Below are 14124 nucleotides of genomic sequence, written 5' to 3'. Positions count from 1 at the left end.
AGGAACAAATGACATTTACACACCAGTTTCCCCCTAAAATACACTCAAAGTTTATTAGAAAGATTTAGACATTACAAGAGTGCTTCTATATTCCTTTAATTTAGCACAAGACTTGTTTAAAAATGTGATGATGCAGTGTAAAGTCAATATCCTATGACACCGACTGTAAATAAAGTTTTACATAAGTAAACAGGTGTTTGTGACTTTTCCTCATTGGTTTTATAGCCATTAATACCCATTACTGACAGTGAGGAAAAGATGACAAATAATAAAACAAGAAATAAACTGGAAAAATTGTGCACAGCTTTAAACAAGGCATTCCTGTGCATAAATAGCCGTATTGTTACATTTTTCCTGATTGAACAGTCATTATGTGGCAAAGACTAGCTGCAAAATGGAGTGCAAAACACCTGAGGTTTTCATGGTGACATATCAATTTACCCCTGTGGACAAAACAACAAAATATTTTGCTTTCATCGGGTAGGAGTGAATATCTTTTCAGTATTGGCAGCATGAAGGATAACAAATCCTTCAAATGCAGAAGACGAAAGCAGAACAGAGGAGTGAGACTCCCCCCCAACTCATTTCTTGGCTTGCTTGGTGACCATGTTGCGAGGGGGAGTCACGGGACGGCTGCCGTTGGGCTTCTTCTTCTCAGCTGGTTTCAAAATCTACAAAAAGGAATAAACATTGCTGTCACACACATACTCAAAGACGCCTTAACTTTCAGATTCTAAGAAAACATTTGGGACGTTGGTAATCGATGTTTTTATTATTATTATTATATTTATTATAATTTCATTTCATTGAAATCAATAAATAATAGATTCAGTAGGAAGAAATACTGTCATTGTATTTTTTTAATCCTCCATCTGTAATGGGCACCATATAGGACATGGATACGACAGGTATATTGTGAAAACAAGAAGAAAAAGATTTTGTGTATATTTTTGTCTTGGCTTCGAAACACCAGCAGTCGAACAATATTAATAGGGCAATATTTATATCATCACTTTGTGTCCGCCAGTATACATTAATTAAACACTGGTACTGCATTGGTATCACTATTGATATCAGGGCTGAGAAAGTCAGATCGGTACATCCCTGTCCTACACTCAGTGTAGGATGCCAATGTGCTAGGCTATGCCAACGCCAACAGTCCTAAAAATGGCAGCAGTGTGGACAGAGCTAAAAGTGTAGCACTATGGGGACTGGCTGGTGGTCATTATGCTTCGGCGACAATGTCATGGCACGGATAGGTGTTATCAATCATTACCATAGTATGAGAGCAGCACAGAGTGGTAGTGAGTGGGACATACAGAGACTCGCGTACAGAACAGCTACCACAAAAACTTGTTTGTTGTCAGCAAAGAAGCTCAGAATAAAGCATAAAAGTATAGTGCAAGACTTAATTTTCTGGTCACAGAGGGACATTTGCCTTTGCACCTTACCTGAAAAGAGCACATGAGGGTCTCATCCACACTCATCATGGCACCAGCATTGTCGAACTCTCCACAATAGTTAGGTGCTGAGAACAGAGTGACAAGCTGCCTCTTTGCAAAGAATTCATAGCCGTCCTCAACAACCTGCAAGTGAGATAATAATAGCAGAAAATACAGACTTACAGTTAACACCCTGAATGGATGTGTTCTCATGAAGAGTGTTAGACATAGTCTTGGTTCAGTGGTTCCTGATGGGTCCAGTCACAAGATGATTAACAAAATTGAAAAGCAGAACACACAAAATAGTGCATATTTCAGATTTTCCTCTGGCCCTCAGGTCTCTAAAATGTTTTTAAATAAAAGGAAATAAAATCTTCCATCTAACTGGTGGCAACTACATATACAACCAGTGATCGGGGTCACAAGAAAACATTGCTTTATCTTTGAGGGGGTCACAAGCCAAAGAGGTTGGGAACCAATGTCCAGTGCAGACAGTATTGTGTCAGTTCTCTGCACAGTACGCAATGTACTGCAGCCCTTGTATCAGTGTATTCAGCAATCTCAGATAGTCAGAAGTCAGACAGAAGTCCTATTACACACCAATATCGATTTTTAAGCATAGCTCGATTAAACTGTGCATGTAAAGGCAGCGAGTGTCACATAAAATTTCTGTTTGTTATGACAAAGGTCGTTGTGATTACCTGATGGGCACGACAGATCAGATCCAGGTCATGCTTGTGCAGGAACTTGGCCACCACCTCAGAGCCAAAGGTAAATGATACACCCCTGTCGTTCTCCCCCCAGCCCAAAACATCCTTATCTGGATCAGACCAGAGCAAATCGCAGAGTAGACCCTGGTCGGGCACATCAGTGGGACGCATGATGCGTCTGATCTGCTCCATGGACTGAAGGTCAGGTGACAGTCCTAAACAGAACAGCAGTAAAAGTACAAATAAACACTGGTACTGACGTAAACACCTACTGCACGTATTACACGGCCAATGTGTGCTGACATACTGCAAAGTCAGCTTACTTAAAAGAACAACTGAACAAAAAAATGTTTTTCCTCTAACCTGTAGTGCTGCTTATCAATCTAGATTGTTTTGGTGTGCAGAGTGTTGGAGATATTGGCCATAGAGATATCTGTCTTCTCTTGAATAGAATACAACTAGATGGCACACTGCTTGCTCAAAGGAAAACCTGCATTAATAGTTCCTTTATATGCGAGAGAAGGCAGACATCTCTACGGCTGATATCTCCAACACCCTGTAACTCACACCAAAACAATCTAGATTAAAAAACAGCACTACAGTTAAGAGGAGAAATATTGAAATTTGATTCTAAGGTCAACTGTCCCTTGTCTTTAAGGACAAATAAGAGTGGCTTACATAAAGAATACACTCTTTTGTACATGTTGCATATAACTAAACAGCCAAACTGACTCATGAAATTAAGGAAAATGTGTAAAATAAAATAATATTAATAACAATAATAAAACAACGAATACATTTATAGACTTAAAATATTGGTTTTTACTTCTGATTCAAAAACAAAACGTACCTCCGTGGCAGCAAAAGATCTTCTCATCAACAATGGCGGCAATTGGTAGGCAGTTAAAACAGTCAGTGAAGGTCTTCCAGAGTTTGATGTTGTACCTTCTTTTACCTAAAGAGTCAAAAGGTTTCAATTCAGCATATCATAGAAATAAGAACACTTCTGCTGCTATACAGACAATAATAAATAATGTGTGTGTATATATATATATATATATATATATATATATATACACACACACACACACACACACACTACAAACAGAAATTAACTAAAAAAACACAACTAATGTTATTGATATAAAATGTTTATAAATACTCTTAATACATTTTGGAAGTTTACTGGCCACAGATGATAATACTTACACTCATCATAGAAACCATATATTCTGTTTATAGAAGCACACTCATGGTTTCCCCTCAGCAGGAAGAAGTTCTCTGGGTATTTTATTTTGTAGGCCAGCAGAAGGCAGATGGTTTCCAGAGACTGTTTCCCCCTGTCCACATAGTCACCCAGAAACAGATAGTTGCTTTCTGGAGGGAAGCCACCATATTCAAAGAGCCTCAGCAGGTCATAGTATTGCCCATGGATATCACCTGCAGGACAAAAGGCAAATCAATGCACCTACTGCACCAAAGTTAACCGCAAGTAACTTTGTTTTGAGTTGCGATTTTTCACTGTTCCCTTGGTGCAATCAGAAATCACCATAGATGTCTTCTGATGGATACACATACAAAACGTACTTACCACAAATCTTAAGAGGGGCCTCCAGCTCCAGAAGAATAGGCTGACTGAGAAAGATCTCCCTGGACTTCAGACATAATCCACGAATTTCATTCTCCTGCAGCTGCACATTCTTGCCAGGCTTTGCCCCTCTGACTGCGACAAGAAAACACAAACAAAAGGTCAGCAAAAACAATAGTTGAATACGGTTCCAGCTACATTGCCGGGCTCGGCATCTCAAAGGTGAATACAGTATTTGCCGCGCCGGAATGCGCACTGTTCGTGTTTGTGTGTGAGAAATACAATGTGTACATGACGTTTGGTGTCCTTCAGATACAGTAACATGCTAAACACAGACACAAGTTAGGTGAAAACTGACGTCTACCCCTAAATAATCACTAATTAACGTTAGCTGATATGGTTAGTCATTTTATATGTTGAAAAACGCTAAAGCTAGACGCCTATCTACTCTTAGCGTTTGTCCTAACAGCATGCAGATAACCCAAGTAATGATTTCTAGGTAGTATTTCACCATTTCCTTACCTTCTAAAAGACGTTGGATGATACTGTCTATGTTGAGTTTGTCAACATCAGCCATTGCAGCGTTGTCGTTAATAGAATCGAGTCAGTCAAATGTAGGTCTTGGCGTTAACACACTAGTGAAAGCTAGCCCGCTAGCTATCTGGCATTAGCTACCTAACGCTAGCTGAGGGTAAAGATGTTTGTGTGACCCTGCTTCTGTTTAGCTGCGCCCTGGCACTTTGGACAAACTAATAAGCTACTTAAACATCGCAATTTAAAAAAAAATCTACATCCAATGTTGGCTTTTAGAAAAGAAAGAGGGACTAAAAAAATAAACGTCAACCGCACTAGCTGTTAGCTAGCGATGGTATCCCGTCTGTGTTTTTCCTCTGCCGCACCTTGTACAGCTAGCCAGCTGCTTCAAGGAGGCTGCTGTTAGCCGCGCTGCTGCTGCCCCCTGCTGCACCGGTGGAGAAACACTCCTCTGCCTGTTTGGGTGAGTGGAGTTTGTGTTAAAATACAAGAAAAAAAGGAACATGTCCACTTATTATTGAGCTTTTGCTATGAACATCAGTCTTCAGGAATATTTGGATAGTGGAGTTTGTATTAAAATACAAGAAAAATAGCAGCACACCCACTAAGTGAGATTTTGTTATGAACATCAGTCTACAGGAATTACTTTGAAGACATTTCCTTTTGTACATCATAAATCCAAGATTTGAAAGGCAAAAGTTAGGTATGGATTTTTTTTTACAGTAGTTAATTTATGGTCCTGATTAATACTGGTCAGAATTATACTTCAACAGCATTTTTAAAGCACCATAACTGCATTAGTATTATTATTTAGACAAAACAGCCATTCATTTATGTCAGAACAAATTCTCAAATGTACCTATTGGTAAAACATTTGAAAAAAGAATGTTTACTTCAGGTATTAGCAACAAAACATGTATATACAGTTGAGCAGTATTTTACAATTACACACACAGTATAGTGCAAATCCTATGAAATACAAAATACAAAAGCATGTCACCTGAAAAGAGCAAATGAATAGTTTAACATGTTATAGAGTTGTGCCATAAGAAGAGAGACAGCAGCTTGTAACAGGGTAGACAGTAACTCAAGTATTGTTAAGACTCAAACAAATATTATATTTGTATTGGTAAAAATCTAATACTGCAAATATGTACCAGGTAAATGTACAGCAATTATGGGTACAAACAGACAATTACGTTGATGACTGTAATTATCGGTATATTTACTTCAGCAGCATGTATATGCCAATTTTGTAAATAGATAAAACATGAAAACTGCTATACAACTCCATCACATAGGTAATGATCATCTGGCAGATCTTGCAAACAAAAATAAGTTTCCCTTTAACAAGTGTAACATATTTACATTTTTCTAAAATATCGAATGAAGTTGTAGTGTTCACTTTAATTATAGATGTAAATGCTTGAAAAAATGAATGTAATGCATATGTAATTTATTCTTTCGAGGTTAACATTAAAGGAAAAACTGTAACACATTGAGAATGAAAAGATTCGTCCCTAAACAGACATTGTACTATGTTTCAAATCACCTCACAGCTTAGTGCATCCAGAGCAACCAGTTGCTGGTTCATGAGAGAAATTGCAGAGAGAGACAGTCAGATATCTTTCATATTTGCTTTTTTCTACCTTTACACATCCTCCTACTGCACAGTTCGCACTGAACTTAAAATAAAGTGATTATCTCACTAATATAAACATCACTACTGAAAAAGCTTTTAGGAAGTAAAGCCATACACAGATCTATATGCCTGCATGTTTAACCTCCTGACCACTGGGAATCTCACACATCAACAAAACTTTGTGGATGTGCAAATATAAATGTGAGTGGATCTTTGCAAATACCTTCTTCAGTGCTACTCCCAGTGATACCCACTGTCACTTCCCTTTTTTTATTCAGCCAAAACCTCATGTCAAAACATATTGTACTTCCTGTGATCTCTTTAAAGTTGAATTTCAAAGCTTACATTTCAATAGAGATCACATAAGGGGATGCATTATGCTTATTTTAAGGTTCTTACTTTTTTAGGTTTGTACAAGAATATGTTTACATGCTTCAATTTTCACAGAACACATTACCTTCATGCTGTCTATACCTGCATTCACTCTCTGCCTGAAACACTCTGCTCTGATTGGTCAGTTTTTCAGGGTCTTCTGCATGTCCTCTGTTGCATCACTGCAGCCGGGGAATGACTGTTACACCGAAAACACACCAAGCAGCAGCCTGCAGCGAGCTGGCATGCGACAAGATTGGACTTTCTTTATCCCACAGTGGGATATTTAGTCATCACAGCAGCTTAAGATACAGACATATAGACATATAAAAACTGAATAAAGAATAAAAAAGACATATACATACATGATATACATACATTATATACACCTTATATACATCAAATACTTTATTATTAATATTGCACATGGGGTTTTTTGTTTTAATGTTTTTTGTTTAGAGTATTTTGTATTTCATAGACAATGCACATTAGCAAAAAGTAGATTGTAGCATGTGAAATAGGTTGTTGTTTGTAGTAATATGAACAACAAATATGAACAATAAATAAAATAATATATACACTAAACTAATATATTAATATACATATACATTTATATACATATACGCAGAGGATATATGCAGTATAGTGCAAGTGGTATAAAACAGATAAATAATGTAGGAAAGTTTAGGAAAAGATATTTATGTATAAGGTTTGCAATGTCTATGCAAAGCTGTGGTAGTTACTCCGAGCTCAGCTGTTTGATTTAGAGGCGTAGTGAGGGCAAACTAAAAGTTGGGATAAATTTAACTAGAGGTGTGAATTGCAGGCTGCAGGCAATCAGTAAACAGGATCTTTCCCTGAAACACAGGAATACGCATTCTGGCTGCAGACAGGTCTAATTATTGCAGCAAACTGCACTACATGTTTGATGTGTTTTTCCCATAATGGCACTGTAACAGCACTTTCTACCTATATATAATATAGTTATGACATGAAAACTTTATAGAAGTCCTGATGGCTGTTTTCGAGACACAGCTTGTGAATACTGGCTGTGTGCATTTCTCCAAGCATTTTGATACTTATTTATATAGCACCAAGACTTTCTTTATAGATATCAAATAAAAGACATGGAAATCTTGCTTTTTATGACATGGGCGCTTTAATTGATGCAAAGTCATGTGGTTCATGCTAAATAGTCCATTTTAACCTTTTTTTGTGTATGCTGTAGTCTGCATGATATTTCAGCACAAACATGATTGGTTTAAACCCATTGGTTTAAAAGTCCAGAGGCCAATTTCAGGAATAATCTATTCTTGGTCTTTCTCTTCACCGTGTGTGATGATATGGACCAGGTTCTTGTAGTCTAGGTTTCCTGCTACATCTGGTGGGAATGCTGCAAACATCTGTTCCATCTGCGGGCATGACGTAAGAAAAAAATTGATTAATATTTGGTGTAAATAATATCTTTTATCAAAACTCAAAAAAGGAGCTCTAACCTCTTCAGGAGAGAACCTGTCTGCCTGCGTTGTCAACATCTCTGTCACACTGTAGTGAACACAAGCAGTGATGATGAGCAGACTGAACGTTCAACTCATCCAAAAACAGAGCAGTGACTGTAACTCACAAGTCTTTCTTTAACGACCCCTTTCCCTCAGGATCAAAGACTTTGAAAGCATTGAGGATGGTCTCCTCCGGGTCAGCACCTGAACGGTGGCAGTTGATGAAAATGAAAACAAAGGTCACCCCTTTTTCCCAGAATTGCCATGGAATGCTGGGATATTTTATAACTTATTTTTATAGCTCACCTTTAAGTTTCTCTCCAAACATGGTGAGAAAGACTGTGAAATTAATCGGTCCTGGTGCCTCCTTCAGCATCTCATCAATCTCTTCCTGCTTGACATTTAAACGGCCTGGAGAAGGATGACAGACACAAGAGCTGCAACTAAAACTTATTTTCATTATTGATCAGTCTTACTGTTATTTACAGTTATTTTTGTTTACAGTATTAGAAAAAGTGAAAGATGCCTCATAATATTGCAGCTCCCCATAGTGCTTGAAGATATTCAGTTTACATTGTATAAGACAAAGAAAAGCAGGAACTGCTCACACTCCACCCCTTCCTACCAAAGATCCATTTTAGCAACTTTTGGGTTGTTGCCATTTATTACTTTGTGTTAAAGTCTACAACTTGAGGGACACTATTGAAAAAGCCATGCTGTGATTTGGCTTCAAAAACCTTGACATCTTGGAAATCTCTTCAAGAATTGCATTTTTTCACTGATTTCACGGTGAGCATTTCTGTTCTGCAAACTGCTGAGAAGCCATCTTATTGTCAAAATAACTAGGACTGCTATACATCCTCTGAATGCTTTAGGTCTCTAGATGGCGGTTGTAAAGTTTCATGAGTTTCCGCTTTGGTCACAATATGTCATTTTATACATTGAGGTCAAGTTAAAAAAATGGTCTCACTAAAATTAAGGGGCTACTATGGGGACGATCATACATATGCTAAATACACTACATATATTTGTACTACATGAGAAAAACGGCACGTTTTTTTACAATTTATCCAAAACTGCATAGGATTAGCATAAAGTGGGCATGTCTCTAAAGGGGAGGCTCATGAGTACTCCAATAACCCATTTCATGCCGATATCTTGAGGTCAGTGGCCCCCTTGCTGACAAGATATCATGACATGGCTGGTCCATGATGGACTTGCCAGACCTCAGCTCCCTTTTCCACTTTGTATCAATTCATCTTTGATGACCTCTGGCTATAGGCATGTTTGTGTTACCGGGCCCATGTAGCAATGTGCTTTATACACTCATGGTTGGTTTTAATGCACTGATGCCTGAGAGGTCAAAGGTCACAGGCATCTTATGTTTGTTTTTGGTCTTGCTTCTGAAGTAAAGATATTTCTCTGGGTTCTATGAATCTTTTAATGACATTATGGATGATAGATGGTGTATGGGATTTGCATAAGTGAGCACATCTGTAAGGAGGAGACTTGTGGGTAGGCTACCCATCAAACCCATTCTCAGATATCTTGAGGTCAGGGGTCAAGGGATCCCTTTGAAAATGGCCATGCCAGTTTTTCTCTCTTGAAAGTTCAGTTTACAACACTTCTATGAAATGTAACCATGTGGAACTCTCATAACAGGAAAGTGACATATACACATAAACAGACACACAGGTGTCCCTACCTAAAGCTGCAAAAGTGTCTCTCAGGTCATTCTTGTCAATGAAACCGTCTCTGTTTTGATCCATGATCGTGAAAGCCTGCAGAAGTTGTATTGTTACACGCTGCACAGTAAGCATTCAGGCAGAGCAAACTGCTCAATTTCAAAGTAATAGAAAACATTTGGCAGAGCACTGACTTCTTTGAACTCCTGGATCTGGGCCTGTTCAAACATGGAGAACACATTGGAGCCGGCTCCCTCTGCTCTCTTCTTTGCTTTCTTGGGTGACTGCAGGGTTTGACAATGACACTCTAATTAGATCCAATACTAATGGCACGATCATCACCTGGCTCTCTGCTTCAGCTTCACTCATTATCGGTTTTACTGTGACACATGCGCTTATGATAATGAGCCAATGATCAGCAAACTTAGCGAGTGTGGGGGCATTAATTGCACAACAGGCAAGGTTTATACCAGGGCACGCATTTCATTAGAAGGGATTACAAACACTGTCAGTTTGTTATGGAAATATTTACTCAAGCCTCCAATTTTGTGAGAATGCAGACTAAGCCTGGGGAGGGTGTGGTCCGCTGCCCGCACTCCCACAGTCCCAGGATCACACGGGGGATTATTCTATAGGGCCTGGGTGATGACAGGATGGTACACTGAGCCCTGTTTGATCAGAAATCCCTGGGAGGCAAGGATTATGTCGAGCTATTTACATGACTGCCAAGGAACTATGAAAAACAGTGTAAGGGGGTGCAGCGCGATGACATCATAGTGCTTGGATTCACGGGCCTCCCGACAGCTGCTGTCTAACCCTTGTTGTGGATTAGCTTTCGAGCACTTGTATATCTCATGGACGGGACCTCTGGCGCTCAGTTCCATTTATTTCTTTATTTTGTTTTAAGAGGATTCATGCGATGATGAGGGATGTGAGGCAGACTTTGCTCTTTCATGATGCTGCCCACTGCAGATCATTCTGAGAGGACCGACAGAAACTTCTTGGATCAATAATACATTTAATAGCCTGTACCTGTTGCTCCTCTATCCTCCTTTCCTTTCCTTTCCTTTCTTTTCCTTTCCTTTCCTTTCCTTTCCTTTCCTTTCCTTTCCTTTCCTTTCCTTTCTTTTCCTTTCCTTTCCTTTCCTTTCCTTTCCTTTCCTTTCCTTTCCTTTCCTTTCCTTTCCTTTCCTTTCCTTCCTCTCCTTTCCTTTCCTTCCTTTCCTTTCCTTTGTCCCTCCTCTTTCCTCTCCTTATTTCCGCTCCTCTTTTTTTCTTGTCCTCCTTCTTTTCCTCTCCTCTCCTTTGTTTCTCCTGTTCTCCTCTCCATGCTACAATTACCAGTACATATCATATTTTTTATTTCTTTTTTCAACATTGTGAGAAGACGAAATAATCAATAAATCATGGGGTCAATAAATAAGATCATCAATAGGACAGTTGGAGTGCTGTCCTATTGATGATCTTTTTGTTGATCTGTATTCAGCACCCAAACGAATATTGACATGGGGTATATTGATTCATCATCATTGGTGTGAGAAGAGCAAGATGTATAATTCATCAAAACATGCCATGACAGTAGATAGAATACAATATTCTAAATGAACACATGCAGCAGCCTAGTGTGACTTGAAACAAGAATAAATGACAATAAATGTGTGTCCACTCACCATATTTCAGTGGTAGCTGATGAGGACCAAGCACTGTCCCTGCTGCTTTATGATGGCCGGCGCACAAAACAAGGGGTAGATATACCAACTCCTCTCCCCTAAATAATAGGGTATGCTTATGGGCTATTAATACTCAATGCCTTCTTTAGTCAGAGGGCCAGGTAAAGAAGACAATTCCCTCTCCACCAACTCCGCCCCCCATTGTCAGAGTTCATGAGATTTAGGGATAATAGCCAAACACACATACCCCATTACTGAGACCCAGGAATAACAACAGGACATACCTTTGGCTCATGAAGGACAATTGTTTGTGACTGACAGTTGCACTTGATGGGATCTATCTCCCAGCTGTCCTGTTAGTTCGCCACAGGGACCAAAACCATGCTATGGTGGCAGCAGTTTCTCGGTAGCACAATAAACAGAACTGTTAGTTGAAGTGGTCTGAGCTCCAATAAGACCTGATTATAAACAGCATGCCCTACTGTGGAAAACATTAGCAGGAAACATTGTTCATACACTAGGTAGTGTTGCTGTTGTTATCCATACAGTCACATTCAGCCACAGACCGGTTAGTACTCAATTTGATACATAATACATCACTGTATGAGGTCATTTTTTGTGATAATAGAAGTGGATTTTAAGAGGAAGGTCAGTCCCAAATATTAACCTATTACTCTTTGAATAGATGTAATTTATTTGTTGTTTACTTGCATAGACATTAGGCACGAAATTCTTGGTGACAGGATTAATCAGCAGTGTGAACTCAAATGTAATGGACATTCATGTTTTCTGCTAAAGGCCAGCACTCCAGCTTTAATCCAATCCAACCAATGAACATTACACACTCACAGTAAACACTTTATTCACTCTGGTTCTGCTTATAGTGACTTTACATGTTTGATGTTTGAGCTTCACTGTGCAGAATATGTGCAAAGTTTGACACTAGAAGACTATTTTAACATTCTTCTGCTCAATCATGTCCTTGTATGCTATTTGCACAAGTGTGATGTGGTAACATGAAACCTCCAGTATACCATCACTGAGAATGGACTGCAGTGAAGTAACAGATCTCCTGTGTCCGTTAAACTGCAGTTAAACTGAATGAATATTTAGATTTTTCAATGACATAAAAGGAATAAAGGAGTTTTTAAGAATATTTAACAAGCATTTTTTTTGATAGCCACATAACATTGAAGTAATAATTATGAGTATTTTATGTCTTAAAACATGTTTGAAGGAGATCTCGCAGTCACAAAGGTACTTTTATGACTTCTCTGAATATAAAACGACAATTTTTAGTGTTTGAACCACAGCCCTGATTCCAAAAAAGTTGGTATGCTGTCTAAAACGTAGAATTTGCTAATTCTTTTTTGATATATCTTCAATTGAAAACTGTACAAAGACAATTATCAACTTTATTGTTTATTGTAGGTATACAATGATTCTATTTGAGAAGGAGTGTATATTTACTATAAAAATTGTTTTACAAGCGTTAACCTCACCCCATCCTTGCTTGTGAACAACTGAGCCTTTCAAGGAAGCACCCTACCTGTCAATTAAGCTGTTGGATTGTTTCAAACAGATTTGAGTGTGAATGGTTGTCTGTCTCTTTATGTCTGCTTGTGGAAGTCTGGGGATCTGTCCATGGTGTACCCTGTCGTTGATAAGTTGATAAGTCAAAACAAACCTTAAATATACTGATTTATTGTTTTTATATAGTTTTCAATGGAATATATGTCAAAAAGGATTAACAAAATTATTGCATCCATCTAAAAAAGCAAGAAGCGTCTGTGTGTGTGTGTGTGTGTGTGTGTGTGTGTGTGTGTGTCTAGGGCATATCTCACTGACCGTTAGTCAGACTGACCTCAGATTTCGTATGTGGCTTGCGCATGGCACAAAAGTGTGCATCCTCGATTTTTTTATTCATTTTTCAAAATATCATTATTTACGTAGGACGTGTTGCAGCATTGCACTTTCCGATCGGACGCCTTTTATTTTTATTTTTACGTCATTGTGTGATAGGCCTACACTTGGTCAGTAACACAATTCGCTCTGGATTTCCTTGCCTGACTCATCTCATCTGTAAGTCTATTTAGCCTACCTGTCTTTCAGAGTTTTAAAGTGCGCTACAAGGGTTGATTTTCCAATAATAATTTAATAGTTTCCAGTAAATATCAATGTTCAATGTATATGTGCTCGATGGTGTGTGTATCTTATGTAAAGTAAGTGTTTTATCTGCATGTAATGTGCAAATTCTGTGATTCGCAATTAGCATGCTGAGATTTAGCTTTATTCACTTCTTATGTTGCATTACACTACGCAAGAGTGTTACACCTCATTGTACATCCCACTTTCACACACAACCTCATTTGGTCATAATTGAAAAATCTACTTAATCTCCCACTATACGAATACATATTTCCTACGGGCACTGCACTAGTTCTGTTTATTTACATTTAACATAACATCCTTTTTTTTTTTAAATCAAGGTTGTATAAATATGATAGCTGTTTGAGAACTGCAAACCTACATTTTGACTACTTTGTAGACACTTTTATGAAATGAGTGTAGCAGTAGGTTTGAATTGGTTGGTTCACCTCAGTCACACTGGGTATGACCCTTTAAACATTTACACAACTGGAGACAGAAATTACACACAGCCTTTTGGATGGTTGGTTAAGTATAGTTTTTATGGTGATCATCTGAATTTTGTTAATTCAAGTTTGTAAACAGCTAAAAACTTTTCTGAATATTACTAGTTAGTTCATTTAAGTTTTGTGGCTGAAATCCATCTTTTTCTCAGCAGATATTTTGACATGCCATAGCTGGGAAAGCACAGGTGTAATCAATAACCTTGATTAAGGATGTTCCAGTTCCAGGGTCCTGGTATTATGCATAATGCTTCACAGATATGGCTTACTGGAACATCATTAATGCTATTAGTTGCACCTATGCTTTCCCTGCTTTGACAAGTCAGAATGT

At 38.3% G+C, this 14124-nt stretch overlaps 2 protein-coding genes across 2 annotated transcripts; both read right to left on the bottom strand.

The window, feature by feature from the left end:
* Positions 1-26: 26 nt before the first annotated feature.
* On the bottom strand, positions 27-4639 carry ppp1cc (protein phosphatase 1, catalytic subunit, gamma isozyme). Its single transcript, XM_059336269.1, has 7 exons — positions 4263-4639; positions 3744-3875; positions 3362-3592; positions 3003-3107; positions 2144-2367; positions 1452-1586; positions 27-671 (listed from the first exon to the last, which is right to left on the bottom strand). The coding sequence occupies exons 1-7, from the start codon at positions 4315-4317 to the stop codon at positions 582-584; spliced, it is 972 nt and encodes a 323-aa protein (XP_059192252.1). The 5' UTR covers positions 4318-4639; the 3' UTR covers positions 27-581.
* Positions 4640-7474: 2835 nt separating this feature from the next.
* myl2b (myosin, light chain 2b, regulatory, cardiac, slow) lies at positions 7475-9599 on the bottom strand. The gene is made up of 5 exons (XM_059337197.1): positions 9493-9599; positions 8094-8198; positions 7913-7991; positions 7785-7833; positions 7475-7700 (listed from the first exon to the last, which is right to left on the bottom strand). The coding sequence occupies exons 1-5, from the start codon at positions 9554-9556 to the stop codon at positions 7596-7598; spliced, it is 402 nt and encodes a 133-aa protein (XP_059193180.1). The 5' UTR covers positions 9557-9599; the 3' UTR covers positions 7475-7595.
* Between the last annotated feature and the right edge of the window lie 4525 nt (positions 9600-14124).

The sequence above is a fragment of the Centropristis striata genome, chromosome 7 (assembly GCF_030273125.1).
Source record: "Centropristis striata isolate RG_2023a ecotype Rhode Island chromosome 7, C.striata_1.0, whole genome shotgun sequence".
NCBI lineage: Eukaryota > Metazoa > Chordata > Actinopteri > Perciformes > Serranidae > Centropristis > Centropristis striata.
This window is presented reverse-complemented; position numbering and strand designations above follow the sequence as displayed.